The 27,428-nt window shown below is 50.1% G+C and overlaps 10 protein-coding genes across 10 annotated transcripts; 3 read left to right on the forward strand and 7 right to left on the reverse strand.

Annotated features, from left to right (window-relative positions):
- Nucleotides 1–165: 165 nt before the first annotated feature.
- Nucleotides 166–4,155, reverse strand: V8C40DRAFT_65572 (P-loop containing nucleoside triphosphate hydrolase protein). Its single transcript, XM_083223246.1, has 2 exons — nt 4,104–4,155; nt 166–4,045 (listed from the first exon to the last, which is right to left on the reverse strand). The coding sequence occupies exon 2, from the start codon at nt 3,971–3,973 to the stop codon at nt 554–556; it is 3,420 nt and encodes a 1,139-aa protein (XP_083070502.1). The 5' UTR covers nt 3,974–4,045; nt 4,104–4,155; the 3' UTR covers nt 166–553.
- Nucleotides 4,156–5,161: 1,006 nt separating this feature from the next.
- On the forward strand, nt 5,162–5,981 carry V8C40DRAFT_268359 (uncharacterized protein; the record flags this gene model as incomplete). The annotated part of the gene is made up of 2 exons (XM_083219951.1): nt 5,162–5,774; nt 5,836–5,981. 2 exons carry the CDS (start codon nt 5,162–5,164, stop codon nt 5,979–5,981), a joined length of 759 nt encoding a protein of 252 aa, XP_083070503.1.
- A 20-nt stretch (nt 5,982–6,001) lies between these two features.
- On the reverse strand, nt 6,002–8,063 carry V8C40DRAFT_65612 (FAD-dependent oxidoreductase). Its single transcript, XM_083223248.1, has 3 exons — nt 7,107–8,063; nt 6,363–7,039; nt 6,002–6,301 (listed from the first exon to the last, which is right to left on the reverse strand). Exons 1-3 carry the CDS (start codon nt 7,739–7,741, stop codon nt 6,207–6,209), a joined length of 1,407 nt encoding a protein of 468 aa, XP_083070504.1. The 5' UTR covers nt 7,742–8,063; the 3' UTR covers nt 6,002–6,206.
- V8C40DRAFT_65598 (Zn(II)2Cys6 transcription factor domain-containing protein) lies at nt 8,064–10,237 on the reverse strand. The gene is made up of 3 exons (XM_083223247.1): nt 9,960–10,237; nt 9,200–9,880; nt 8,064–9,121 (listed from the first exon to the last, which is right to left on the reverse strand). The coding sequence occupies exons 1-3, from the start codon at nt 10,017–10,019 to the stop codon at nt 8,387–8,389; spliced, it is 1,476 nt and encodes a 491-aa protein (XP_083070505.1). The 5' UTR covers nt 10,020–10,237; the 3' UTR covers nt 8,064–8,386.
- A 339-nt stretch (nt 10,238–10,576) lies between these two features.
- Nucleotides 10,577–12,479, forward strand: V8C40DRAFT_251889 (uncharacterized protein). Its single transcript, XM_083217266.1, has one exon. It carries the CDS (start codon nt 10,815–10,817, stop codon nt 12,018–12,020), a length of 1,206 nt encoding a protein of 401 aa, XP_083070506.1. The 5' UTR covers nt 10,577–10,814; the 3' UTR covers nt 12,021–12,479.
- A 2,704-nt stretch (nt 12,480–15,183) lies between these two features.
- V8C40DRAFT_251890 (uncharacterized protein) lies at nt 15,184–15,965 on the reverse strand. Its single transcript, XM_083217267.1, has one exon. It carries the CDS (start codon nt 15,561–15,563, stop codon nt 15,225–15,227), a length of 339 nt encoding a protein of 112 aa, XP_083070507.1. The 5' UTR covers nt 15,564–15,965; the 3' UTR covers nt 15,184–15,224.
- Nucleotides 15,966–16,627: 662 nt separating this feature from the next.
- On the reverse strand, nt 16,628–17,540 carry V8C40DRAFT_65639 (uncharacterized protein). The gene is made up of 2 exons (XM_083223249.1): nt 16,692–17,540; nt 16,628–16,636 (listed from the first exon to the last, which is right to left on the reverse strand). Exon 1 carries the CDS (start codon nt 17,318–17,320, stop codon nt 16,724–16,726), a length of 597 nt encoding a protein of 198 aa, XP_083070508.1. The 5' UTR covers nt 17,321–17,540; the 3' UTR covers nt 16,628–16,636; nt 16,692–16,723.
- Nucleotides 17,541–17,556: 16 nt separating this feature from the next.
- V8C40DRAFT_251892 (uncharacterized protein) lies at nt 17,557–18,988 on the reverse strand (the record flags this gene model as incomplete). Its single annotated transcript, XM_083217268.1, has 1 exon — nt 17,557–18,988. A coding segment is annotated over exon 1 (647 nt), but the record flags the coding sequence as incomplete, so codon positions are not given.
- An 83-nt stretch (nt 18,989–19,071) lies between these two features.
- On the reverse strand, nt 19,072–23,211 carry V8C40DRAFT_251893 (putative MHYT domain signaling protein). Its single transcript, XM_083217269.1, has 6 exons — nt 22,325–23,211; nt 22,206–22,260; nt 21,599–22,102; nt 21,335–21,520; nt 19,779–21,254; nt 19,072–19,701 (listed from the first exon to the last, which is right to left on the reverse strand). The coding sequence occupies exons 1-6, from the start codon at nt 22,492–22,494 to the stop codon at nt 19,489–19,491; spliced, it is 2,604 nt and encodes an 867-aa protein (XP_083070510.1). The 5' UTR covers nt 22,495–23,211; the 3' UTR covers nt 19,072–19,488.
- A 1,743-nt stretch (nt 23,212–24,954) lies between these two features.
- On the forward strand, nt 24,955–27,428 carry V8C40DRAFT_251899 (uncharacterized protein). The gene is made up of 2 exons (XM_083217270.1): nt 24,955–25,801; nt 25,872–27,428. The coding sequence occupies exons 1-2, from the start codon at nt 25,559–25,561 to the stop codon at nt 27,129–27,131; spliced, it is 1,503 nt and encodes a 500-aa protein (XP_083070511.1). The 5' UTR covers nt 24,955–25,558; the 3' UTR covers nt 27,132–27,428.

Consider the following 27,428-nt stretch of genomic DNA (forward strand, 5'->3'; position numbering starts at 1 on the left):
AAAAGTGAGACCGCAAAATGAATAAGTGCATGCATCTGGTAATATGGGCACCCAACTAGCTCAATAAGGAGCCTGTGCTTTTGTAGGGGAACACCTATTCCGCCAGCACCCGAATTTTACTACATAGCTAGAGTAGCAGTTACTAAAGAAATATAAATATAGTAGCAGCTATTAAAGAAATATGGATTTAGTAGCATCTATTGAAGGAATATAGATATAATAGTAGCTATTGGGGGATTGTAGATATAGTAGTAAATACTAAAGTAGCGAAATTATAGCTATAGTAGTGGATACTTATGAACAAGGCGTATAATTTAACGCGTGGGTGTTCAAAATCTTCTGGGTCTCGGTCTTTTGTCCTCTGCTTGCCTGTTATGGAAAGCCTTTCACAAACAATGTGATAAAGCTGTCAGAGCCGACAAGGCCTACTGGGCACAGGCCGTCAACATGACTGCGGCAGATCAACAAGAATACGCCGACCTGCTTGCAAACAAGGCATTCTACATCGAGCCGTCGGCGATGGGCAAGCCATCGAACCATCGCACCTCTCATCTCAGCTCTTGTCTTCAACTCCAATCCTTCGTCCATCGACAGTCAGCTCAGTCCCCTTCTGTCCCATCCTTGCTCTCATGACCATGAGCTTGTCTGCATCTTCCCCCAGATCTCGCTCAACCAAGAATCGGCTATGCGTAATCACTACAACCCAGCCCACCGTCTGCGACATGAGCCCGCACCACCGGACTACAGCCGCTTGACCCGCCTCATCTAGACTGTCAAAGACCTCGTCGACCAGTAGGTAGTGAGCTCGGTGAGCGCTTCTGGCCCATGACAGTTGCAGCAGAGCAAAGTAGAGCGCAAGATCAACGCGCTTACGTTCACCACCAGAGCGCTTACCGTAGGCGAGCGAGGCGTTGACAGCAAGGGTACGATCAAGGACAGGTCCCGATGAGGAGGATGAACTCATAGCGCTGTTCACAGAATCAAAGTCGAACAGCGAACGCAGCATTCCTGTAGCCATGTCTCGCGCGTGACGTGTGTCTTCATACAGCATTGTGAGGACCTGGACGAGCAGCGTATTGAGCTCTGAAATTGTCTTTCCTAGGACATGGTCGCGGAAGTTGGCCGACGTCTTCGCCTTGGTAGAGGCGCGAGGAGTGCGTTTTGCCAAAGCAGAGGACCAAAAGTCGAAGAGCTCGCGGTTAGCTTCGAGCTCTTTATGTGTAGTGGCCAGCACATCGTGCTCTGAGCGTAGCGACTGGAGACGTGACTGTTCGTCTGCGAAGACATCCGTATTCATGTTTAACTTTTCTTTCTTGAGCGTAAACCACTGTTGTTTCTCGTCGCATGCCTTTTGAGCCTGAATGACCTGCGTGAGCTGCTTCTTGATCGTAACAGCTTTCTTAATAGCGAGCTCTTCGAGTGCAATGATTCTATCGGCTTCGTGTCGTAGACGCTGGAGCCGCGACATGATATTAGAGATATCCACTCTGAGACTGTTGATGGCTGTCTTTTCGTTATGAGTTTGACTGCTGGTTCCCTGAGAGGTGTCGCTTGGAGTTCCGGATATGTGCAAGAGGCTCCTGACAGCTATTAATCGGAAACGGAGGATAAACATCTTCGCTGCATGTAGCAGCTTGCTCAGGCCTACAGGATGAGTATCAGCCATAATTTCCAGCCTTTGACTTATTTGCCGCTGTAGCTGTGCAAGCCGTGTCGTCGGCTGGGTATGTTTTTGTTTCTGTATTCGAGCATACGACTTCTCCAACCGTTGCAAGTTCACATACTCAGTAGTGACTTGATCTTGCAACGTTGTGATCTCTACATATTGGTGTCCAAATGGTGCATTCTCTTCGCTGGATTGTGCTCTATTCGTCAGTAGCTCGGCAGCCGCAAGCTCTTGAAGAGCCGTCTCCAGAGATGCACCAGCCTCTTCTGTGTCCTTTTGTAGTCGCTTCCGTGTTCGGCCCACATCTGCGAGCCGGTTTTCTATGTCCTCCATGCGAGTGAGAAAGCCTTTCAATTTGTTCTGCACCTCATTCACATCGTCACCAATATCTTTGAGCAGCAATCTTGACACTTGACCGCATTGGTCCAGCATCGACAATCCAAGAGATGCCTCAATCAAGTTACGCCGCTGCGCCGGTGTTGAGCTAAGAAAGCTCGCTGCACTCTCGTGGCTTAACACGACCGTTCTTACATATGTCTCATAGTCGGTGCCAAGCAGCTCATTGATGGCCTCTTGTGTCGTGCGTGCGTCTGGGAGTTCGAGTTGCGTCTGTGGTTCACCTCGCAGTGAGACAATGACGCGATTGCCGTAAACCTTGCTCTTGCGATGCCGCGCGATGGTGTACCCGTTGGCAAACTCTAAGATGACAGAGCAGTTTTTTCCCGCGTTATCGTTGATGACATCGTCGACAAGCAATCCGCTGCGAATGCACCGCCCGAACTGGCACCAAACCATGGCCTCGACGAGCGTGCTCTTACCAGAACCATTGTCTCCCACTAGGAAGGCCAATCCGCGTGGGAGATCCTTTCGGAAGTCAATAGTGATAGTTCCTTGCACGCCAAGAAAGTTGGTGATTGTGAGCTTACGCGGCTCAGCAACGAAGACGTGAGTTGAGGGTCCTGCCAACTCGGTAGCAGTCTTTGTCCCGACAGCTTGAGATGACTGTTCAAGAAAGTCTCGGTGGTTAAGCTCGGGCTCCTCATCCTGATCTGTCATCTCGCGAGAGACTTGGATTATTTGTTGGCCAACTCGAACCAACTCATCGCGGCGCGAAAGAAAATTCTCGTTCAATTCCAACGATTCGACATACTTGCGAGCTTCTGCAGCGAGGTCGAGTTTTGCAGCCGGAGATTCGACATTAGCATCGGTTGAAACGCCGTGTCTCGTCGTATCTGGGCTTTCTTCGTCTCCAGCAAATGTCTGTGGGAGTTGCACAGCAGCATCGCTCTCCGGGACCGATGCTCCTAGGCTACCGAATGACGTATAGTCGGCGTTCAGGGCAAATCCCGCGGGAGTCCATTTTCGCACGCTCCGCGCCTCCAATTGTGGTGAGGTCAGCATATCACGAGCCGTGATGTACTGTAGATGGTTACGTTCGCCAACAAGCATGACATGCTTGTCAGTCACGGCACTTTTGCTGACTTGGCCGTCAAGAACTTGCTGTATGTCGGCCGTTGTGTAACTAACAGCATGTGGGTTGATGAGCAGCTCGTGCTCAAGCGTTTCTGGATCGAACAAGACAACGCCCCGCCGCTCATCGTAGAGGTCTGCCCAGCTCAACTGCAAGGGCGAGCCCAGGTAAGTGATGCTGCCTTGTAGGTCAACATTGTTGCGAATAATTTGGTGGCTATGAAAATGCCCTGTAAAGGTTCGAGCTAGAGAGGCAAACTGATCCGGGCCCGTTAAGCCCCGGTACGTTATAGAGTTCGTCACATGAGGCTTGTCGACGCCAGCACTAACCACATGCCGCTGTGTAATGGCCTTGTTGATTGCGAGATGGGCAAAAGCAACCGTCTTGCTCGCCTCGTTGGGACCCAGAGCAGCCACAGCGTCTGTCAACTCTTCTTGGTCCTCGCGAAACGGCAATAGCAAGACGCGCCGGCCGTCCCATTCGTGGTGAGCAATCCCGCTATGCAACGACACATACGGAGCCAAGCGGTTGATGCCAAGGATGGCAAGGGCCGTGGTCTCATAGTCACGGCGATAGGAGAGGTCATGGTTACCCAGTAATATGTGGACTTGCGGCACGACGTCGATAAGGCGGCCGATGAAGCGATAGCACGCAGACAACACATGTGTCAAGTGCATCTTGCGGCTCGTTAGCAGGTCACCACAAATCACCATCCGCTTGACCTTGGTTCGCTCCGCCTCAGCCACGATCCATTTCGCCGTCTGCCATATCCGGTCCCGGTCATGATGCCTGAAATGGAGGTCACTAAGGAGCATCCATCGTACTGATCCTCGCATGGCTCATGGTGGTGAGCAAGGAGTGAAAGATGCCGTGAATTTGGGTGGCGAGAATCAAACGAATATTGGCAGCTAAGAGACGAGGTTAGCTTTGAGTTGTCAATTACCAGGCAGAAATGGTTGCAAATACCTTGTGCCTCGTATCCAAAAACTGGAGCTTGAAATCAAAATGTGATGCTGAGGGTCAAATGGTGATGATGCAATTCGGGCGATTCACTGAAGTGCGGGTTTGAACAGGCAGCCTTAGGCAGAAGCCCGCTAAATGGACCTCATTAACCACCGTTTGATGGCGATTGATATTGAACCAAAATTAACTTCCATCTAGCTATACCAGGTAGGTGGGATGATCAATCAATTCACGAATGAATTTTGCACAATCTCAATTGCGTGCATTTTCAACGCTACATTGTTTATTGTTGTTTCTCTCGAGCGTGCGCGTTTACACTGTCGAAGCCGCCGACACCTTGATGTCTTACCCTAAACTACTAAAATTGATTTCAACGATGCTCGGGAAGGAGCCAAGTTCAATGACGGCATCATCGCTTGATGAGCCAATCGAGAGGCAGATCGCTTATCGATACTGAGATGATGTTTACCGAGTGCACAAACTCTCGTTTTCTCTTCCACAGAGCAACAATTGCCTACAGCTTTTCTTCTTCACGATGCCTTCAACTCAACTCAATTCCTTCTTACTCCGCATTCCCGCGCAAAACCCTCGGCCGACTTAACCGTGCAGCATGAACAATCGACTCGCTTTTATACCTCCGCCGAGAGCATCTGGACCTTTTTTCACAAGCTAACAGGCAACTATTTCCACTTGACACAGCGCCTCTTTCAGCAGTAATATGACAAGAAATCAAGATGTCCCTGCTTACACATGGCTTGACCCCACGCCTATCAAACGGTTCGTCCGGGATCAGTTCGATTAGTTCAACATCTTGCCCCGTATCCATGCTGACCATCGATGTCCACTGAACCAATTAGGCAATAGCCGACTTAGTAGACGACGAACGACATACAAGCTCCGTTGCTGATGCGTGGAGAGCAGCGATTTAAAAAGGGTTGATTGTCCGCCAGTTCTGGTCTGCTTTCACTCGCGCCAAAATCCAACCAGCCAGTAGTCTCTCACAACTGACGGAAACTTCCGAATCAGCTCCTCTCCAGCCACAACTACCCTCTGCAGCCAAGATGAGTGAGATCGATAGCGAAGAATTCGGCGAGTTTGACGAAGGCGATCGTCTCTCCAGTCTTCTGAGCCTCTGCCCGCGCTATGTCATTGTCCCTGCAAACCCCCCGGATGGCATCGCTTTTGCCATGACAGGAGACAGCCAAGAGTGGGAACACTTGACCTATCAGCACTCTGGCATCTCAAATTGCAAACCCGGCATCTGGAAAGCAGAAGTCAGAAAGGTTCCTGGAATGGAGCTGGGAAATGCTGATTTTGAAGCATGCCTTCGGTGGGTGGCAGATTTGGATGAGAACACTGAGCTCGATTTTGCCATTTCCCTTGACGCGTGGCAGGCCTGGGAGCAAATGTTCAAAGATCAGTTTGACGATTCTGTCGAGTGGGGTGAAGGCGTAACCTGGAAGCATGGCGGTACTTACTACGACGATGGCGGCCTCTTCAATGTCATTTCCACGGCGTATCTCACAACCGACGCAGCAGCCGCCATCACAGAAGGAGAATATACCGAGGATGATGGATATGACGGGTATCTCGAGATGATCACCCTCAACGATAACCCCATTAACGCGGAGGACCGTATCAGAAACTACGGCTTTACTTTGGGAGGGCTCCATTGTAAGTTTTGGTTTCAGGGTTGATGACCGAGGACAATTGCTGACTCAATTCCATCTACCAGTTGGTCAAGATAGTATTGGCGGGCCGCCTGCGATTGCTTTGGCTGAAAAGGACGGCCAAGTGGTCGGTATCAAACTTTGGTGCGACGATGACGAGATTGAAGAGGACACTCCGTTTGACGAGCAGCCTGGCAAGCTTGTCTTTTAACGGTGATTGGGTGTGGAGTTTACAGCACTGTTTTTCTTTTTCTTTCCTATTGCGGTTGAAGAAAGTGGAGGGTTCCAAATGATACAACTATGCGACGCTTTCAAATCCCCAAGTGCTATTATACACAGTCCCGAGCCGAAACGACTCGAAACAACTTCATTTCCGACTCCGAGCTATGCCGTGCTGTTTCGTTGTCTACGAGAGGGAATACGTGCTTCTGACATGCTAACTGTCACTTGCAATCACCTGAGCAGCTTGTTCGGCAACATTGTATTCGAATACTTGACGCGACGGTTTCGCCGCCATGTTGGGGAAGAAGCCTGTGGAGATTGTAAGCGGCAACTCAACAGTGATTCCTCGGAATGACAACGTTTTACTTACCAAGAAGCTTAAAGACTGAGTACATTGCGTACTCCCGGATGATACCCATGTCGCGCTTGGTATTCTGAATCCTCTGTGCATTCTCCAATATCTCTGTGACACGCGGCTTGCGGAGGTTGATGTATTGCCTTGCGGCCTTGGTGACGGCTTGTTTCTTAGTGACGGAGCCGCTTGAGTCTGCTCGGCCAAGTTGATGTGCCAGAAACATCACAAAGGATTCGCAGTCCTCCAATGCCTGAGAGACGCCCTGTCCGGAACTCGAAGGGAGGGCATGAGCTGCATCTCCAACTAGGACAACTCCATCACGCTCCCAGGTTGGCAGCGGTGGCGACGTCCAAGTGGGATACATGTTTGTGACTCGAGCAGATTTGATGACTCGCTGAATGACTGGATCTTTCCACTGGGCGTGTCTCTCACGCAGCCGGTTGGAGACGGCATCCATGTCGAGAGTATTGCGATCCGGGCACTCTTTGATTTCGTATGTGGACCACCAAGCCAGAGTCGCACCCGGCTTAGACACTGCATAAGGAGATTCGCGGTTGGGATCCGAAGGGTCGCTGTCCGAGAAAAAGTATCCAAAGAAGCCGTTGCCTCCAAAGATGAAGTTCATGGACCCATTCTCTACGAATTCTTCTAGGCCGGCTGCTGGGATGAAGCCTCCAATGCCGACAAGGCCCCTTTGCAAAACACAGGCAGTTAGTATGGGATGATGCATATAACGAATACTGTGTACTTGTTACTCACTCATAATGGGGAGGATATGGATCCTCTGATGCCTCGGGAAATAGAGCTCTCTTGACGATTGACTTGACACCGTCGGCACCAATCACTGAATCTGCTTCTATAGGGTCGCTTCCGTCAACAAATTGGACAATGTTTCGACCTTCCGGGTTGGCAACAACTTGCAACACTCGCTTATTGACAATGGCAGCGTCCGGAATGCGAGCACGCAGTGATCTCCAGAGTGCATGACGGCTACATGCAACCATGTTTAGCTTTTTCGGCTCACTGCCTGACTCGCTGGTAGTCGAGATGTTGGCGTCAATGGACATGAGCAAGCTCCCGTTTTTATTCTTCATGTTGGATCGTGCTGTGACATATCCATGGCGTGTCACATCTCGGAGGATGGCCTCATCGAGACGCTGAAGTACACCGAGCCCGTTGGGTGCGATGCCCACTCCGCCGCCGACGATGAGCGTGGACGAATGTGTTGGTCCTTCTTCTCGATCGTCTGACGTGACATCTTTGCCTGTGTCGTAGGCTTCATATATCGTGATTTCGTGGTCTTCAGTGGATGAATTGCTCTTGGGGAGATGCTTCTTCAGTTCGAGGTACACTGCGCATCCCGCAATTCCAGCGCCTATAATGGCAATCTTCATGGTGATCGACAGGGTGTCAAGGCTTGAGTGTTGAATTACAGGAAAATGCCTCTCAGTATTGTATTACTGGAGATACAAAGGGATGGGCAAGAAGGACATAGAACAGAGAGATATATGTATTCCTTTCCTCTGGTGGTGCAATATCCAGAGCCCATAAACACCAGGCCGGCTTTACTACACCAAAGCCGCATCAATCTCGGGAGAGCTTCATGATAGGTGGAGCCGCTAAATCGCAAAGCTAACCAAACAGAGCCAAGCAAGACTTCGGGATCGATGCGCATAGGCCAGAGATTCATCACAAGGCCGCCTAATCAAACATTGAGTTTGATTCAGGGAAACGGCTGTGCTTGTCTCTTAGGACCAAGCCCAGGCCGGTGGCAACAATGGAATATTTCTCCGCACCCTAGGTTCCAGCACAGATGAAGGTTACGCTGAGTTACCAACTTGGCTAGTGTTGCGATGGGCAAGCCACTCGCGGTGGCAGTGCCATCCCCGATGCCGTAGGTTGCACCTCTCAATATCGTTCTCGGAGAAATTGCAAGTCGACTAGTTGACGGATCCATCGAGCCGGTATCTAACAAAGGGAGTTTGGGTTCTTGTAGCTCTGTGGTTTTGTAACGTGACAGCTGATGTGTTTCACTGCCTTCATTCGACGGGGTAATTGTTCAAAATGTGAGCCGCCACATCAGCAAAATATTCGTGAGATGGCGCAGATATGTCGGCAAAGCCTCTGTTTTGGCTAGTCTGTCCCTCGAGGATTTCGACAGCCACGGCTCTCTGTTTCGAAGAGGGACTCCACAAGGTAACGGTCTTCAGCTGCTGGACTATCATGATGGAACTGCGACCCGTTACGGCACTAGGTGCTGCATTCGTCATTGCGTGTGCGGATAGGATTGACTCTGTATGATGTTGGATTCGCGAGTTATACGAGGCTGCTGTGGGGGAAACAAGGCACAATAGACGCAGCATGATGATGTTGGCTGTATCGTAGAGTGTGACTAATGCCGCTGATGGAATGTCGGTATATGGCAGCATGAAGTGACGTGGATCAGATGCGTCGAGATGAGCATCAAGGATAGGAGCGGGCTTTTCTTGTCCTTGTTGTTCTTGCCCAAAGGCGTACAAAAGTCCCTCCAATCGCCATTGGTGGATCTGGAGCCGTGCATCCTGTATGAGGATGTTGAGTTTGTGCTTCAGCTGGTGTGCTTTGTCGGCTTTGGATGTGATTAGACGGCTTGCGACTGACAAGCATCTTTCAACAGCAAAGAGAATGTCAACAAGCTTGTCGAAAATCAGTTTCAGGTGGTCCTTGAAAGGAATTATCATCCACTCTGGCGAGGCAAAGGGGTGAAGCTCATTCTCGGCCATTGACGCTACGAACTGTCTCAGTGCAACGGCATTAGCATTGTTTCCTCGTCAAAAGAGGACTCAAGCCTGCAAGAGAGAAACAAAACACACCGTTTGAAGCCGCAGATGACTGAATATCTGGTGCAAAAATCCGGTTTGGCAGCGTTCGGGTCCCTGCGCCTCCAGCAACGAAGCCGCGCCTTTGATGTGCTTGATCCATGCTCTAGGACTAGTGCCCGCCAACGTCTCAAAATGAGTGAGCATGACGGCTGCGCACACAGAAGTCTCTGGAGAAGATGAGCCCAGTAGAAGTCGCAGGCTCTGCAGCGCCCTCATATACCATCGGCAAGCTTCGGTCTTGATGGACGCATCTCCAACGGCGGTGCCATAGCTGAGCATCGACGCAGCTCGGATGGAGCTTTGAACGGGCGACAGAGACGGCGAGGCGAGGAAATCGGGGAGCTCGTGCAGCCAAATCCTGGAGCTACCTCCAGGTATTGGTAGAGGCGGTCTTACGGATCCGAAGAAACCGTCGATAAAGTGAGAGACGAAGAGCTGATCGAAGGCACCGGCTGGGGATGGTTGTGACTTTGGCAGCTGCGAGAGATGAAGATTGACGGCGCTGATCTGTGGCGATGGCTCATGCTTCACCTTGATGATTGTGAGAGCATCAGAAGAATCACGCAACGAAGCGTTGGGAACTGCGTGGACGAAGAAGGCGTCTGTTCGAGCTCCAGGACATTTCAAGCCCATATGGAGGCATCGCAGACACTCTGGGAGGGTTTCATCACACTACAAGAACAAGGATGATATGAGTTACAAGGACTGAAGCTCTCATTATGAGTTGAGTATCAACAGGTAGCAAGCGAACCTTTACTCTGCGCTTCCGACACGTCGCGCAGCCTCTACTTCTCCCAGCGACATTGACCATGACGGCAACTGTTCGACTGTCTGCAAGTCATGAGACGCAGCTTATTGTCATGAGTCTCGATCAACTCACTTTTCGTTTGTACGCGATTACACTAACAAATGGGATCGATGCTAAAACACCACGATCCGAGGATATCCCGGCTCTCGCCAGGCACACACACTCACTTTCCAGGTGATCTTCAGGAGAAACCCTGTCTGCCTCGCCTCGCCTCACTCTAGTCTCGTGCTGTTACTGCAAAAAACAAACGCACCATCAATCAGCCCTTCTCATTCTATCCCCGAACCGGATACGGTCCAACAGCTTCACCAGCTTCTCATGCTCACCCCCTGACCTGACCCTTTTTCGCCTCTTAAAGCTGCAGACCGACAGTTGGTTATCCTCCAATGAGAAGCTGCAGGACGAGCTCCAGTTCTCCAAGCAATGCCTCCACTCCAACAGCGATAGCCATGGGGGTTGCTCTGCCACGTCACTGGAACCGACAGGGCTGCTTTTGTTAGCACAGAGCACCAGCTAATGGCAAGGGAGCAAAAGTGGAGCGTCGACGGTCAGATGCATCTCTTGCACGCTTTTTGGGCCGCGAAGCTCGATTTCACGACGTGATGCGTGTATGACTGACTGCTTGCGACTCATACTTTGCTCCATCTCCCCGCGATTACGGAGCCTTGCCGTCGTTCCTTTTTCTGCTCTCTGTTCTGCATTTGCGCTCCCGTCTTACCCCTGGATCTGCTTTTCTCTTTCATACACACACACGCATCGTACATATCGTAAGGCACCCAAACTATCGGTCACATCACCATGGGCGAAGACCTCCTCTCCTATGTGTTCAAGGACAAACAGATCAAGGGCAGGGCCATTCGAGCAGCCGCAAAGCTCTTTGCCAATGCGGCCCCCATCGTCAAGACCATCGAGGCCGGCCATGGACTCATCAAGATTGGCGACACGCTGTCCAAGGCGAATGAGCTGGCCGGCAGGGTCAACGACTTTGCCCCCCGCGCGAACCAGATGGCCGATGGCCTCAACAGATTCATCCCCGCCATGCAGGTCATGGGCCAGTCCATGTGCGACAGCGCCAGAATCTTTGCGTATTTTAGCATGATTGCGACGACAGTCAGGATCGGAATGAACATGGTCCAGACGTATCAAGGAGTCCAGGCACTACAGCTCATCGCCGCCAAACTAGAAAACATTTCCGTCAGCCTCGCAGCGCAAACGGCTCTCATCGCTCAAAAGGAGTTTCCCGACTATGTGCACAGCATGATTCGAGAGCGGCTCATGCAGACGTCAGACGACGCAGCGGTAAATCACTGGTTCTTCCTCTGGCATCCTGACGACGATTGGTATCCCAAGTTCTTTCATCTCCTTGAGGAGAAGCCGCTGGGCACGAGATTCTGCGGTTACACAAACCAAATTGACTCAGCATTCGTCTTTATGCTTGCAGCGAGACGGCGTATCTCAGAGAATGAGTACAAGGCACGCCGGCGAGGACATCCCATGCGCCCAACGCGGCTGCATCTCCTGGTTCCAGCATATCAACCCATCCTCGTCGCCGAGGCACTCAAGATTCCCGAGGAAATTGGCGACTTTGTCATGGAGGGCCGAATCAACAGCAACAGGGAATTCGTCTGGCTGAATTTGCCCGACGACCAGAGACACTATACCCTCAACATTGGCCAATGGATCCCGCCAAACCAAGGCTGGTTGACATGGGCCGCGTCAAAGATTGGGCTGGGGGAGAAGTCGCCCAAGTTGCGCGAGCGTAGAGCTCTCGGCTACAGCCAGATCCCATTCGAGATTGAGGCAACGCCTTTGCCTGCGAATGAAGACGACGACGGGAGCAGTACCCTTGTGAACCCCTCAATTGCACCATCCGAGGTCAGCCTCACTCTTCGAGAAGAATCAGACAGAGACAAGGACAAGGACAAGGATAAGGATAAAAGTCGACGACAATCAACACCATTGCATTCGCGCGAGCGGCGGCATCGTACCAGCAGACGGAATTAAATACCCTCAAGACAGTTTCAAGATGAAAAGAGACGGAACATAGGCAAAGGATAACGGCAGAGGCAAAGGGCAAGGAATGGTCATGGGCATACATCACTCAATTCTCTTTTATTTTTCTTACTTTTTTTTTCTTTATTGCCACATCATGTTGCTAGTCGGACCCGAGACGGCACAAAGTCAGCCTGGAGTTGGAAGAAGCCCAAGAGAGCGAATATGAGAGATCTGGAATCTCCCGCGTCATTTCACACAAACAGAACGACAGCATCGGTTGGAGTAAATAGAATTCATTCGGCATGAGATTGCGAAATCATAAAAGATTTGTTCACAGCTTTATATGTATACCATGGAAATGTTGTGCGGCCTAATTTCTTTTCTTCTCGCTTTCGTCTACTCTTCTTTCGCATTTTTCTTTTTCTTTTTGACATATCAATCATCCTGGGAGACTTACTTTGCTCACCTACTCAACGAAACTCTTATTTCTTACATCACACCGGGTGGAGGATCACGTCCTTCCAGAGGAGCGAGCTGGAAGCCTGAAGACGATCCCGATTCCGTTCCATTGTTGTCGTGATGCCATTTCTAGCTCCGCACTTCGGTTTCGAGCTACAATTCGTCTTACCCGATTTGATCAAACAGGGAATTGTTCGCATCTTGCAACGCGTCGTACACGGACTTATCCTCGTAAAACTGGGAAGAATCCGTCGTATTACATAGCCCGAGTTGCTTCTCGAAACCTTTTGCCATAAACGCTAGTTGCTAACTGCCTACGACGGTGCTGTGATAGGCAGATTTTGTAAAGTTTGCAATGAGAATGCCGTTGTTCGAAAGAGACGGATTTATGACGACAAGCCCGAGAGGAGATGAACAAGCCAGCTGGAAAGGGATGCAAGATTGCGTCTGCAGAGGCGTTTATCGTAAGTTCTTCCTCGTCTGTCGAGTTGAGCAGATGATGTGGTTCAAAATCGAGCTTCCGCCAGATGACAACGCCTTCTCTATCCGCAAGATACAGCTTGAGTCCGGAAAACTCGTTCAACTTCCTAATATAGCACCTGGATGAGAGATTGAGCCACAAAACTGAAATGACTCGAGATCCAAGTCGACTCCAAATCTAATTCGTTCCGAATGAGGCTGCTCCAGCGTACCAGAGAGCTGACGAAACGAATCCAAGAAAATGTAAAATCAGTGGTCAAGGTCAAGAATCACCGTTCAATGTATTCGTAGACGCAGGTCGGCTAGGCTTTAGGAATCTTTGGCTCATGCTCAGCGAGCCACTGGGCACGGAATGGGTAGCGCCGCTGGCACCTTTTAACCTTTTCCTCACATGCTGCTTAACTGTCGAGTTGTCACGTGGATCTGTGTGACCACTCTCCTTGGTCAAGTTTATCTTCTATTTGCTCCTGCCACAGCCGTTAAACACCCAACTTTCTGAAATGTTGACCTCGGATCAAGTAGAAATACCCGCTGTTTGCAGCTAGCTTTTTCCTTCTTCATAGCACAACACAGAAAGTTTTACACCTTCTCAGCTTCGTCGACTTTGTCACTAACCAAACTGGATGAACTAGTTTTGAGCTCTGATATTTCATCGTCGTCGGAAATAGGATCTGTAATTGTGATAACGGGATTTGACCGGCCCCGTGATCAATTGATAGCTACCTTTCTCGTCATCCCCTCGATCTCTGTGGCCACCTAGGATCATGGCCAGGTCCTTGGTCCCCCTATAATATTGTACCTAGGAATCGTTTTTCTTGACCTATGTGATTGGCCGAGGGGTTGTGACAATAGTGGGAAAGCGATGACATCGCGAAGGCCAACTCCGGCCGCGTTTGAGTCATCGCATAGGTACATCGAACTCCCAACACCAATCTGTAGTATATTTAGTTGTAAAGTTAATTTAGACGAGATAACGAGCAACTCTTAGTCTCATTATTAACGATTAGCTGGCTGCCGTTTGGTTCGGCGGCGGCTAGTGTTAGTGCAGCAGATTTCTTTAGAGTTAAATTATAGAGCTCGTTAGGAGGCAAGTGATATAATATAATTGGCATCTTTTAGACGTTTCCGGAACAGGGCTGCTGTCTGATGGGCTGTCGTTAAAATTCCAAATGTCCTTGAGTTCATTTCGTTTGGAATCATGCTTGACAAAACAGATAGTTCGATAGGCGTTCTCACGAACCTCGATTGGCCTATTCCTAGACTCTGTAGAAATCTTTCTGCATATGCAGTTTGACTCAGTTCAAACAGCTTGTCGACACGATTTCGTGCGAGTCTGACCATTGGTGACTAAGCGGAGCTTGACTCGGCTTCTGGGAGAATGGGTTGACGACCCTTGGTACGGAGACGTTGTGAAGAACCTGATGGGTTGTGAGACCTTGGATGGGGACCGACATGAGAGGCATTGCCTCAGAAATAGAGCCAAGAAGCTTTAGTAGAACGATGGAAGTTTCTGGTACTGGGAGCGCTCTGAAAGGTGGGTGAGATGCCTGAGAGAGGAGGAGGTCCGACACACCCTGGAGGCAGCACACGACAAAGCTGGACATTTCGGCCCTGACATCACAAAAAGGAGCCGAGGTCCCACAATGTACTTGATGCCCAGATTTAACAGTCTCAGTTCCGAGACCTATCCGGTGTAGATACCTTCGTGACTGGTGGACTCCAGGAACCCTTTGAGAGGTTTGTGGTCAGTATACACGGTGGACTGTTGCTGCGCTTTGAAGAAGTGATTGTGCCTCCGGCAGAATTTAACAATTGAGGTACAATTCCCTCTTGTACGTTCTATAGTCCATGATCTATTGGCGTGGGCATTGTGGCGTCCATAACGAAAATGTGCCCAGGTGGGAGGTGGAGATGCGTGTCTATGTGTTTGGCTGTTGAGACTTAGCAAACAAGTTTCGATGTATGGAGATGAAATGGAGATGGAGCAAGGAGTCGTACAGCACCAGATACTAGAGCCCTCTTCTGGGTTGTATGATGGCGCATCCTCCTCCATACCCACTGGCGTCTGAGTACATGTGACATGGGAAGTCCCGCTGGAAGCTCCTCGCACTCTCGGATATGCTCTCCTCGACTGGGCTCAGCCTCCAGGACTCTCAAGATCAGGTTGCTGGGTTCAACAGCTTCCTAATATAAAAGAGGAGGAATTTCTCGGAACTAGATAGAAGATTCAAGACATGTTTTCGCGACGAAATGACCCTAGCTGTTACGAGGGCCTTATTCCTTGAGGGAAACGGGCTCAGCTTGATGATCAAATGATTCCGTAGCCTGTCCTCGCGCCGTGGTCCTTATAATGGTCGGACGATCTAAGTTTCTTCTGTTGTGTTTGGTATCCCCAGCCCTGTGAGAAGGTGCTTTCTCTGGCTGCTGCCAACAATTAATCAGATCGTGTATTGGTTCCGTCGGTCTTTTTGTCCCAAAGTCTGGTTTTGCTATTTTCTGTGCCTTCTTGGAGAAGAGCGTCTTCAAGTCTGCCGTCTTTCCCTTGTCGTCATGAGAAACATGGAGCAGAAGCTTCAGTGAGCCCGAGTCATCGAACGACAGAAGGTGCCACATGTGCTGCCCATAAAAGAGTCAGATGACGAAAGCCAAGGGAAGCGCAAACGGATCGATGTTTTGAAGATTGTTTGTACGAATCGCCTAGCGAAACAGCTCCGTTAGATCCCTTGGAACTAAACGAAACCTTAGTTTCCCCAGTTCCGAAAAAACTACCGAGGCCGCGATCGTGTTCATCACTGCCTTGGAACACCATACAACCTTGGTGGCCATGACCCGTTCTGGAGACTACTTCTTCAGATCGACTATCACAACCCCGTTTGGACCCTATGAAACAACTGAAACCTTGCGTCTCCTAGTACTGGAAGAGTTTTGGGATTCACTATCATATCCATCAGTGAGAGTGGACAATGTTAATCTAATTTTGTTCAGTGAGGAGATGTCGTCTTCTTATGTCGATGGCAGTATCGCTACCGTCCAACCAACAAAGAGGTATCGCAGCAGCAAACCTACCTGCCTTCTACTCCACTACTTTGTCTTCTACCCGGCCGGTGGACGAAGCTTCTATCAAGCGGAAATCTCACGCTCACTTGAAGACCGCTGACGGCTCGAATCCGCTCACGATGGTCGAACATGCCCCTCATTAGACTTGTGGTACGCACGGCAAAGGAGACAGCGGATGGACTTTCGAGCTTTTTATCTCAATCAAAGTCACAACTTTCTTAGGCGATGAGACGGGCGCTGAATCTTGAATAAGTCACACCACATCGAAAACGATTGGTCGCTACATAGTCATCTGCGGTTCTCAAAGACGTGCACAGAGCCGCCAGCGTGTGTTGACTTTGGAGGAGAACGGAGCAAGCACATGGAACATACCCCCCGAGTTTCATAGTTCCATTATCTGTCTTGAGAAAAAAACCGAGCTTGAATTGAGCGTTATGGTTACGTCGGAATTAAATGGCAGGTTGGTTTCCCAAAAAGTCGGGTCTAAAAGTCGGGTCTAAAAGTCGGGTCTAAAAGTCGCCTGGGCAGCAAGATTAGTCCAACTGTGTTTTCCGCCAGGCAATTAAAGATAAAATAGTCACCGGATGAGATTGAACTGACCTCGTGGTTTTTGAGAGCAATGGATGAAGCTACTATCGTTCTCAACTCTGTAATACTTCGTCCATAGGTAGTCTGAAGCCTCACCAAGAAGTCTTGGCAAGATTTTCAAGGTGAGACTAAACAATGACACAATTCCTCTTTGGCTGTTCCGAAGTTGCGTCTCGAAACCCCGTGACGAAATTTTCATCGGTATAATATGACACCTTGACAAGGCCGAGCCGCTCGTACTGACAATCATCATCGCTACCTTTTCCCTTGAGAATCATAAAAATTGCCTGATTCCGGTCCTTTTTGTGGATGGTAATGTCTCTTTTGTATGTTAGATCCGCAATCTCCATCAGCTCGACATCCATCTCGGCGCCATCTACTGGAGAGCCAACGTCGTTTTCCCCAGAATCATTGTCTGCACCTTCAGAGGCGCCGAAATTCTCATCTGGACCTGCATGTGCCTCGCCATTGGGATTAGGACGCAGCACGAAGAAACTTTGCGGCCACGGATCATAATCCATAAAGACCATTCTCGTATCTACGATGCCATCGAGATTTGCGTCTTCATCAGTTTTTCTGTTGTAGGCAGTGGCGCTTTCACGGCCTGTGTCTCCTACTTGGACGGTAAATAGCACATTTGTTGCCCCCCTCAAAGTCTTTTGGAGTCGTGCTTGAGCAGTCTTGCCACGTAATGTAAGGAAGCAGGTAGACTCGTCTGGTCGCATAAACGCCTAGCCATCTGAATTGCGGCACTCGATTTCGATAAACTCTGCCACTGGCTCCACGTTTGGCTTAATACCGTATGTAGTCCCGGGGAACTTGACAGGATCCTGAACAGAGGCCCATGACCAAGTTGGAGACGGCCACCACTTAGGTCCATTTGGATCTGGGTTCTTCGGTCGGGCAGCGCGATTTTGATAGTCTTGGATATCAGCTACCCAAAGCATGTCTTGGAAGAATGAGCTAGACCAGAGGCCCGCACAATACGTCTCGTCCTGCCGCGAGGTCATATATAGTTGTTGGGCAATGGCGGCGACAGCAGGTAACTTGTCAGTGGCGTCTGTGATTCCAAGTCGCGAGTATTGCTCAATGAGAGTCCACCACAAGTCTTCTCTAGCGGTGACCTGCTTCTTCTTGTACCACTTGGAAGTTGTGCCCTCAAGTGTCTTGCTGTAATCTGACTTGATTGAAATATCCATGTCGTTTCTTTTACATTCGCAAGTCAGCATAGTATTGCATTCCCACGCAAGGTCGTTGGCTGTAAATACCAGCACGCGGCGTGATACGAGGCGTTCCTGAAATGTCCAGGCTCTAGTGAATAGCGGCCCAGAATCGTATTGATCTCGGTCAATCGATCCACAAGAACCGCATGCCGAGTCTGCGGGTGAAGTCGACTGCATCTTGGAATGTCTGCGATAATGATGACCAAGGGATTCGATGGAACTGCGTAGAAAGATTGCCAGACACCGTTCGGCACTTGATCTGGGTTTTGCCATTAGGTCCCCAGCAGTGGCTCAAGGCCACATACGGAGATCCCGCTGGAATATCGCTTCAGTTACAAAGAACAACGTCACCTTCTGATCCTAGTGGCTGTACATCGATAAGTCGCGTCGGTAGAAAGTTGCTAATGGTATCTGCACACTGCTTATGATGTTTAACGCATTTGTCCAGCTGCGCCTTGGCCCATGAGAGGCATTTGTCCGACGAAGTATCGCGGCTGAGTGTGGTTTCTTTCTGCATGTTGTACAACGGAAGATACATCCATCTGTGCTTCTTGGCGACGACTTTCACTGCCTCTTCCCAGCGATCTGGCAGGGCAAACATCCAGTTCTGGGTAACGGAGTCGTTGAAGTGATATCTCCACTCTATGGTGAAGTAGCCGGCCGAAGAAAGGTTGATGGAAATATCTGCGCCGTGCAATTCACCGAGCAGGCTCTTTTCCATTAGCTGCCACAAGATCGCACAACAGATACATCCACGTTCTCTTGCTGAACGAGACAGTTCAAGAGTCCGTTGCCCTGGTTGAAGCTGCAGCGATCGCCTTGTTTCGCGAAGTCGGTTGGTGCCGGATACATGATAGTTGCTTTGTCCATTCCAATGGCAAATATCACAAGCGTCTCCGATAGTCTCTGGTTCGTCATCGTCGATTGATGGGCCGAGAGCCTTTTCTTTGATCCAGCCCAAAATCTTTCTGCCAACCATTCTTTGACGTGTTGTGGTGGAAGGCAGGCGGATTGAAGTAGAGCGGGGGAAAGGTGGTGAGTGTAGTTGGCAGAATCCGGTTACGACACCCCTCGAATAGATAATCGTTATACAATTGAATACCTTTTTCTGATAAAATATAAGTTGACAAAAAAGGGAAACTATATCCAAAACTGTAAGAAGAAATGCAATTTGTCACGTCTTTAACACTCAAGAAACACACATGGAGCTAAGCCATTAAGCAAAGAAAGTTATCATCACTTGACAGCCTCTAGGCATCTATCAAGTAAGCCCGATAATTTAGGCCAATGAGATTAGAGTCCAAAGGCTCATCACACATGTGCTTGACCGGGTTTATGATCCTACAAGTTGCAATTTGCCTATAATCACAAAGACGGTCAGCTATTTCCGAGGGTGTAGACTCTGAGATCCGCTAGCCCATGAAAAGACAAGCCTATCATCACGAATGAAACACGCTGTCGGTCGTTTCGAAATCTGTATATACAAAAAAAATTGTAGAATATCCAAGATGCCAAATAGTCGATTTTTGTACAAATAATGGTTTCAATACACGACCCGCTCAAATACCCTCGTAGTATAACGCCGATAACCCTCATATCCATCATCCATATCACAAAGAGAGAAATGTCCAGCCATTGGTATGTGAACTGAAAATAACGACAAAAGAAATTTACGCAGTCGCCCGCTTGTCCGCCTGCATACTCAGAGCGAGCAGCTCGTCCACAAAAGCAGATTCATCTTGCTTCGCCTGGCCAGCGAGACCATTCTCGCCCGTCGCAGTAGCAGTATAGAAACTTTCCATCTTGCCTTGGGCATCGGCACGAGGTCGAATGGGCTTGAGCTCTGAACCTTGTTGCTCCGGAGCATTTGAGTCTTCTTGGTTCTGTGTTTAGAAAATGACGGTTAGATATTTGCTTCCAGAAAAGGACGATGGAGGGATGAGACGTTGCTGTCACTTACATCTTGCACATTGATAGACACTTCCTGTGACACCATGATACCGCCAAAGACGTGAAATTTCTGGCCCTGATCCTTATGGGAGTCCTTCCCAGAGTGTGACTGGCTTGCTGATGAGAGTTTGCGGGCGTAATCGAAGCTGCCATTGTCGCCATTGTATATCGAGCTGGGATGCGATACTGACTTTGACAGCTGCTCCTGGCTCCTTGTAGGCGTCAATACCAGGGCCGTCGCACGTCTTTTGTGGCCCGGCAGGTTATCCTTGACCTTGCCCACCGCTCGGGAAAATAACTTGTTATTCAATTGGACCGCGGCACTATACTGCGGTGAAGAAAACTCATGTACTGTCGAAGACATGTCGCGATGGACCATGTGGGAGAACTCGATGTTGTGAGATGAGCCTTCGTAGGTGAGTTGGCGCATTTTGAAGAAATTCAGAGGCGTGAACTCGCAATCAGGTGAGAGCACGGTGGCATGAATAGGGAGGACGAGTTGGAACGCAATGAGGATGCATTTGGAAAGAGACTTGCCCTGTGTAGTAGAGGAAGTGCATGGGAGCTGCACTACCTTGGGCAAGAGGGTAGCATTGTCAAATATTTCGTCGCCTAGAGTGTCCCGAAGAGAGGAAACGGCGTCTTGAAGAATCGAAGCAAACATGCGGTCTTGAGGAGAAGCGGATTGGTCGGCCTGAAGTTTGAGCAGAATAGTCGATAGCGGCAAGCCACGAAGGCGGTTGAGAAAGTTAGCATTATTAGCATCAAGAGTGCTCACGGGCAATGGAACAGAGGGGAGTAGATTCCGGGCTGTCTTTTGTGCGAGCACGTCAAAGCCGCCCTTGTCGAGTCGGGCGCGGACGGCAAACATGCCCACGTGAAAACCGGGAGATAGCATAGGGGTCTTGTCCCTCTGGTTGGCCATGTTGTGTAGACGAGCCTCCAGGTCGGGCGTCTTGATGCGCATGGTGGATCGAATAAAAGGAGCGACCTGGTGAATCTCTACAAAGCGAAACCCGGAAGCCTCAAGCCTCACCACCTCCTTTCTGCTATCAACCCTACGAACGAGGAACATGAGAGAACCGCGGCCGTACTCTTGGCCATTCTGTTGGATGCCTTTTTCCGCGAGATTTTGCAAGCCGGGCTTGTCACTGTTAAATAGTCGTTGAACCCTTGATGACTCTCCTGTGACAAAGATTTCATCCCATAATGTTCCGACGCCAGCAAGAGCCTCCTTAGTTTTGGAAGCTAGGGCATCCGCAGTGACGCAGAACAACTCGCGTAGAATGGTATCGTACTCGTCCACAAGCTCGCCATCGTCGCTGATGAGTCGAACGCCTGCCCTGCCGATGTTGCGCTCCTGCGCGAGGAGCGAAATGTGGTTGGTCATCTTGGTCATGACTTTTGTTATGGTGTCCCAGTTGCGAGAAGCACGGAACATCCAGTGAAAGAGGGGGTGGCTGGTGTTGAAGACGTCGTCGTTGGACTAGCAAAGCAAGACATGGCGTGTCAGTTTTCATTAGGGAAGGCAGCTTTGGAGGGAAGAATGAAAAAGATACAACTGACCTTTGTAAAGTATGTGTCTGTCACGACTTCGCTGGGCAAATACCCGTCTTGAGAGACCATGATGCGGCCTTTATCATCAAAGACGCCGGCGGCGAGGACGACCTGTTGCGACTTGCTGGCATAGTCTCGTCTTACCCAGGTCGAATAGATGGCCATGCCGGTCATGACAACACCGGCAGCGATAGACTAGATGTGCCAATAGGCTCAGTCAGCTTTGATGTCCTTCGGGCAGGCATTCATCTGGCATTTCGTGAAAAGACTTACCAGGCAGATAACGACAACCATTGCATCCTTGCGTGAGACCCCCTTGCCAGGCTTGTCGTGTAGGAGGGTGTAACTCGTTCCAACAGCTGCGCACCAGTGCATGCCAGACACGGCCCCAGCCAGGACCATGGCACAGCCCAGTCTCTTCCACCAAGCGCTGCTCCAGGTATTCTCAAAGACAAAGAAGAGAGTGAGGGCCGTGGTACTGGCGAGCACGGCGATGATGATGGAGCCAATGAGGTAGGAGAGGCGATACGAGCCCCGATAGTTGCTGATGGATGCGTCGGCGAGGTAGTGCATGCCGCAGATGGCGCCGCCAGAGAGCAATCCCGCAAGGACAATTCGCCACCATTGGATTCGACCGTTGCCGTTGACGCCGACAAAGGCGAGCACGAGCACGAGGATGGGCACGAGGAGGGAGGCAACGGTGAGGGCGGTCGAGTAGGCGATTTGGAAGGCTGCTTCGCCGTTGAGCATGTAGATGGCCCGGTTGCCAATGAAGTGCTGCGTCGTCACATCACCATGTTAGCAAGTTTCGGTATCACTGACACTGAAAAGGCCTGTGGTTGCAATCATTGATATTCCTCGCGACGTGGTTGTATCGTACCATAGACCAGATGGCAATGCCGCCCATTGCAATGGCAGCGCCAACTAGTAAGAAGCTGTGATTCTCGATGTCAGCTACATGGCGGTCCGGCATCAAAATAGCACAAGACGTATCCATACAAGTTGTGCTTTCCCCTGTGTGAAGTCCTCCGTCGAATCAACTCGAGTGCTGTGCCGGTTCCGACGAGGCTGATGGCGTAACTGAGGCACACGAAGCCCCCGTTGAACGTGTACGGCACCACCTTGCCGGTGTACTCCTCCAGGAGCTGCTGCGTCGTCGGAGTCGCCATCGTCGTCGTCTTTTCTGTTGTTTCACTATGGAATACCGGTGACTTTGTCGACGACAGTGAAGAGGAAGAAAAAAGGAAAACGTTTGGTCAAACGAGAGGCATGTTCCCAGATCCAGACATCCAAGACTCAAGACACCAGCCTGGGGGAGTCTAGACCACAGACAACGAATCAATATCTATCCCCTTGCACAAGAAAGAGAAGATGGGGGGAAACCCCATCAAGCTGCTACCGTGCCCTATATCTACTACTGTAGACAACGCATCGGGTAAGCACATGGGAGAGAAAGACCGCACCCACGGGACCGGGACCAAAGGCGGCCTCGAGCGCAGCAAGGATGGATGGAGAAAGTGCCAGGCCAAGTCCACGTATGAACTCGCACGCATTAGTACTCGGCTACCCAAATCTGTGGGCTACCATCCCATGGCTTGCTTGCACAAGGCGTATGCCGTCTCTATCATGGGTGCATCGAGGCAACCGAGGGCAATAGTCCCACGACGAATCGGGCCACCTAACCGATTTCAGGACAACAGCCGGCGGCCTGAGACAAGAAGCCATCGAAGGAGAGGGCCAAGAGAAAAGAAAGAAAGCCTTTTGTGCTGCTCGCGCCTCGGCAGAATCCGCCTGTGGGAGAATCGATGCCCACATGGTCCACGATCTGGACTCGATGCGATCTGGGCGGGCATCAGAAGGCTCCACAGCACCTGGCAATCGGAGCTGTGATGGAAAATCAAATCAGCATTTAAGCCAACCAGGTGCTTCTTTGCTGGGCTGACCCGCAACGAGCAAGGATCAACGGGCCAGCGTTGTGCAGGATGTGGATGTGCATAGGGCTAGATGAGATGCTAACAGGGGGCCTGGGCTAGAAAGATTCAGCTACTGCACCTTGGCTTCAGCTGGCCAGAGCTAGATTTCGGCTCGGCGACTTGTCCAACTTGTCCATAGGCTGGTGGTTACGCCACAAAACAAAGACGCCGGGGAAGTAAACGAAGAGGGGAGGGAAAAACCAAGACGTTCGTGAAAAAAGCGACAAGACTCGGTTACCTAAGAAATACCGCAACTCCCCGCTCGACTGGGCGGTAACACTGGGCACAATAGAAGGTAACCCTAAGACGAAGAAGCTTGACGTTCTCTTATGAACTGGCCACAGAGCAATAGCTGCATTTGCTATTTCAGCTCTGTTTGACGACACAACACTTTGAGGACAGAAATAAAAAATGAAGGCGGCGGCTAGCTCAGGCACACGGGCGATTCTGCAGCGGCGGGGAGATCTCAGAGATCGAAACAAACCACGACTTCAGCCAGATGGAAAAGCACCGAGTGGGGACAAGGCAAGCCATCCCTTCAGGCTACGAAATCTATCGAAGTTGCCGGTTGCACATAAAACACGTTGGCTTTACTAGTTTGATCGGTGGCGCTCGGCGAAATCACCATCGCCAGGCACAGCAGGCAGTAATGGACGCCTTTTACCAGACGCAAGTGTTGGCTAGGCCTTTTTTGTTCTCCTGCTAGTTTTATGATTACATGAACTGTATGCTCGAAATATGTCACTTCTATGTGAACATTTGGAGCGTAACCAGCGGGTACATCTACTTCTAGTTCTTCGACCACTTTACTATCATCATAGCTTCCAAACGATGCAGGGTCCATAGTACTTGTTAACGGGAGGACCTCATAAGACTAACGTTTCACACTGATTGTCGCCCCATATTCAGCTTTGTACTGAGCCCTGTCAAAAGTCAAAATAGGATCCAACTACCCGCCCGTCTCGACGCCGGTCCACCAGACGGCATACAGGACAGGGTTCAATTTTGCTCCCCGGCACCAAAGCTCGCTATGCTGCCCCCAATTGCTCTGTAGTCCAAGGCCAAGCACCAGCTAGACAGCTTAGCTTGTGGTGAATCGAATCGCCCCTCTTATCTGGGCACCTTTGCCGGATCATCATGAACGAGACGCCACGATGCTGCCCACGTTTTTGTCACGAGGCTTAAACCCAGTAGATCAAGCCAAGTGGGCGCGATACTCTAGGTCACCGGCCGGAAGAGTCAAAACATCAGCCATAGATCCTGACCGGCGAATATACAGAGACGGGCGCTGTTGAGATGTGACATGGCTAGATAGCCCCAGGATGTCACAAAATCTCATAGCTGAGATTGAGACGTATCTCCTCGGAGTTGATAAGGGATGCGCTATGGCTCGCTATAAGCCACCCGACAGCAGTCGTGTTTGTTTCCCACTGCATCGTTACACCAGTTACGCTGAAGAAGATGTTTAAGATTACGCCGACGTTGACGAGATTGCCCTCCAGCTCTACCACTAACGTAACATTGATCTTTATTTACTGGGGCACAGGGCGGGTTGTGACATGACGTATCTTGGCAGCAGAGCAGCACCCACTTTACGACATGCTTGTAACTGTCACCTATTCTAGAACGATGCCGAATACTGTAAGGCTGTTGTGTGTTTTCTCTTCTGTTCAATTTATTGTGTATTTAGGTAGGTATACATCAGTGGCTCACCGTACTACAGGGCCCGATGACTCAGCTCAAATCGTTTTCACTTAATCCAAAGCCACCTCTTCTTCCTTTTCTGATGCCACATACACGATACCTCACTTGGCCCACGATAGAAACAAATGGTGGCTAATTGAATCATTCATTCAGAAACTGATAATTTGACTCTCATGTCATTTTGTTCCTCTTTTTTCCTCTCATTTTCGCCAGATCTCCAATCTATGGGATTCGCACCAATTCCTTCACTAGTCCACGAAAAGACAAGCTCATCAAACGACAACGAACCAGACACGTTTTCAATCGTTTCACAACATGTAGCCAGTCAGAAACTCTCTTTACAACAATTCGCATTCCGTTACCGCTGATGACTTTCCGCGGCGATAAGGCGGCGTCAACCTTAAACGGGGAAAGCTCCAAGGATTCGTCAAGGGACCGCTGAGCAGCCGGAGCTGTCAGACGGACGAAGCACTTTGTTTTTCAACTTCGTCCGTTCCCTTCTCACAAAAACTTGCAATTGGCAAATTCTACCTTTGTTCTCGAGCAGCCATTGGAGATGGCCTCGTACCTGTACCAGCTCCTCGGCATGGGGCCAAAGAGATCGCCCCCGATAATCGTGCCGACGGACGAGATTGCGCCCTTGCATTTATTTGACGATACGACGACTCTGCGGGGCTTCACGCTCATGTGGACCTTCAAGTTCGACGAGGTGCTCAACGCGGATATGCTGGGCGATTCACTGTCTCGGCTCTTTCAGATGGAGGGATGGCGGAAGCTTGGTGGAAGGCTTCGACTCAGAGTAAGTAAATGGTGTTTGGAAGCCAATTGGCATCATGGCAATCAAGATGGTTTAGCTTATTCAAGCTCAGCCCGATGGATCAGCTGAGATTCACATTCCGCGTCTTTTCTCAGAGAGGCGACCGCCGCTTTACTTCACAAAAGAGAGATTCGGCATGCGCATTTCAGAGCACCCAGAAGCATCCAAGCTGCCAAGTGCAACAGACAAGTTGACAACGTTCCCAAGCGCTCGAAACTACCAATCACTAGCCCTTGGACCGGGAGCGCCCAAATGCATCGATGACTACTTTTATTCCGACCATCCGATATATGCCCTCCATGTCGTCAATTTCACAGACGCAACCCTAGTCTCCATCAACTTCAACCACTGCGTCAGCGATCTCGCCGGTCTCATGGCGGTCCTAAACGCATGGCAGCTCGTCTTGGCAGGCAAACCCGAGGCCGTACCTCCGTTCAAGGGATTTTTCGAGGATACCATGGCTGGGCTCTACAAAGCAGAGCCAACAGAAAAGTTTGTGCTTGCAGACAAACAGCTCTCGGGCTTTGGACTCGCTTCCTTCGGGCTTCGACTCATTTTCGACTCATGGTGGAACTCCCCTATCGAATCGAAGCTTGTTTGCATTCCGAAAAAGGTGATGGATGCTTTTGTACAGGATGCCAGAAACCAGATTACCAAATCAGAAGAGGCCAACACTGGTGGAAGCTCACCCACATTCATCAGTGAAAACGACATCATCGTGGCACTAGCAACCAAGACGATGGCGAAGAACATATCTCCTAGCCGCCCTCTTACAGCCCTGCAGGCCGTTGACCCTCGCAGTCGTGTCAAGTCAGTCTTTCAGCAAGACGCCGCATACGTCTGCAACGCGCCGGCAGCAGCTTTTGTCCAGTACACCAACCAAGAAGCCGTCAACAAGACCATTGGCGAACTAGCACTGGAGAGTCGAAAGGCTCTTCTCAAGCAACTCACCGAAGAGCAAATGAAGGCCGTTGCTGAGCTGGCATACAAATCGATGGGGGCCACCGGGAACCCTCCCATGTTTGGAGAGAGCAACATGGCCTTTCTCGTATTTTCCAACTGGAGCAAAGCTGCGTTTCTAGAAACGGTAGACTTTAGCCCAGCGATTGTCAAAAGTGCAGAGACAGCTCGTCCTGATGGGAAGAAGGGCCGCCCAGTTTATTACCATTCACAGAGTATAGAGACGAGTGGATTTTCGACAAACGTCATTGTGATTATGGGAAGAGATTTGGAGGGAAATTTTTGGTTGAATGCTGATTATCCAGCGCACCACTGGCCGGCATTGTTGGAGCAACTGGAGCGATATGCATAGATTCTGTAAAGAGCGCAAGAACCTGCGCTTATAGATTTTGGCCTGTATAGAGATTGATCCTGACTGATTTATAATCGAGTTAGCGAAAGAATTGTTAGTTTGTTCACCATGATCACCTATGTCTGGTCATTATTCTTGGTCGAGTTAGTGAGAAAGCTGTCGGTTTGTTCACTATGATAACTCTTGTTGAGTCATGATTCTTGATCGAGCTAATCAATTGTTTGTTAATGATGATCAGCTTCGTCTAGTCCTGATTCTTGGCCGAGCTGCTGAAAGAAGTATCAATTGTTCAAAGAG

The sequence above is a fragment of the Trichoderma camerunense genome (assembly GCF_050948025.1).
Source record: "Trichoderma camerunense strain CBS 138272 chromosome Unknown V8C40scaffold_15, whole genome shotgun sequence".
In the NCBI taxonomy this organism is placed as follows: domain Eukaryota; kingdom Fungi; phylum Ascomycota; class Sordariomycetes; order Hypocreales; family Hypocreaceae; genus Trichoderma; species Trichoderma camerunense.

Coding starts and splice junctions, on each gene's coding strand:
- V8C40DRAFT_65572 (XM_083223246.1), bottom strand. CDS start 3,973: ATGCGAGGATCAGTACGATGGATGCTCCTTAGTGACCTCCATTTCAGG.
- V8C40DRAFT_65612 (XM_083223248.1), bottom strand. CDS start 7,741: ATGAAGATTGCCATTATAGGCGCTGGAATTGCGGGATGCGCAGTGTAC. Junction 7,040..7,106: donor CCATATCCTCCCCATTATGA/GTGAGTAACAAG, acceptor TGTTTTGCAAAG/GGGCCTTGTCGGCATTGGAG. Junction 6,302..6,362: donor CTCAGTCTTTAAGCTTCTTG/GTAAGTAAAACG, acceptor CAATCTCCACAG/GCTTCTTCCCCAACATGGCG.
- V8C40DRAFT_65598 (XM_083223247.1), bottom strand. CDS start 10,019: ATGGTCAATGTCGCTGGGAGAAGTAGAGGCTGCGCGACGTGTCGGAAG. Junction 9,881..9,959: donor GTCGGAAGCGCAGAGTAAAG/GTTCGCTTGCTA, acceptor TTGTTCTTGTAG/TGTGATGAAACCCTCCCAGA. Junction 9,122..9,199: donor GTCATCTGCGGCTTCAAACG/GTGTGTTTTGTT, acceptor GCACTGAGACAG/TTCGTAGCGTCAATGGCCGA.
- V8C40DRAFT_251889 (XM_083217266.1), top strand. CDS start 10,815: ATGGGCGAAGACCTCCTCTCCTATGTGTTCAAGGACAAACAGATCAAG.
- V8C40DRAFT_251890 (XM_083217267.1), bottom strand. CDS start 15,563: ATGTGGCACCTTCTGTCGTTCGATGACTCGGGCTCACTGAAGCTTCTG.
- V8C40DRAFT_65639 (XM_083223249.1), bottom strand. CDS start 17,320: ATGCGACCAGACGAGTCTACCTGCTTCCTTACATTACGTGGCAAGACT.
- V8C40DRAFT_251893 (XM_083217269.1), bottom strand. CDS start 22,494: ATGGCGACTCCGACGACGCAGCAGCTCCTGGAGGAGTACACCGGCAAG. Junction 22,103..22,205: donor GCATTGCCATCTGGTCTATG/GTACGATACAAC, acceptor GTGACGACGCAG/CACTTCATTGGCAACCGGGC. Junction 21,521..21,598: donor TGGTTGTCGTTATCTGCCTG/GTAAGTCTTTTC, acceptor TGGCACATCTAG/TCTATCGCTGCCGGTGTTGT.
- V8C40DRAFT_251899 (XM_083217270.1), top strand. CDS start 25,559: ATGGCCTCGTACCTGTACCAGCTCCTCGGCATGGGGCCAAAGAGATCG. Junction 25,802..25,871: donor GTGGAAGGCTTCGACTCAGA/GTAAGTAAATGG, acceptor ATTCAAGCTCAG/CCCGATGGATCAGCTGAGAT.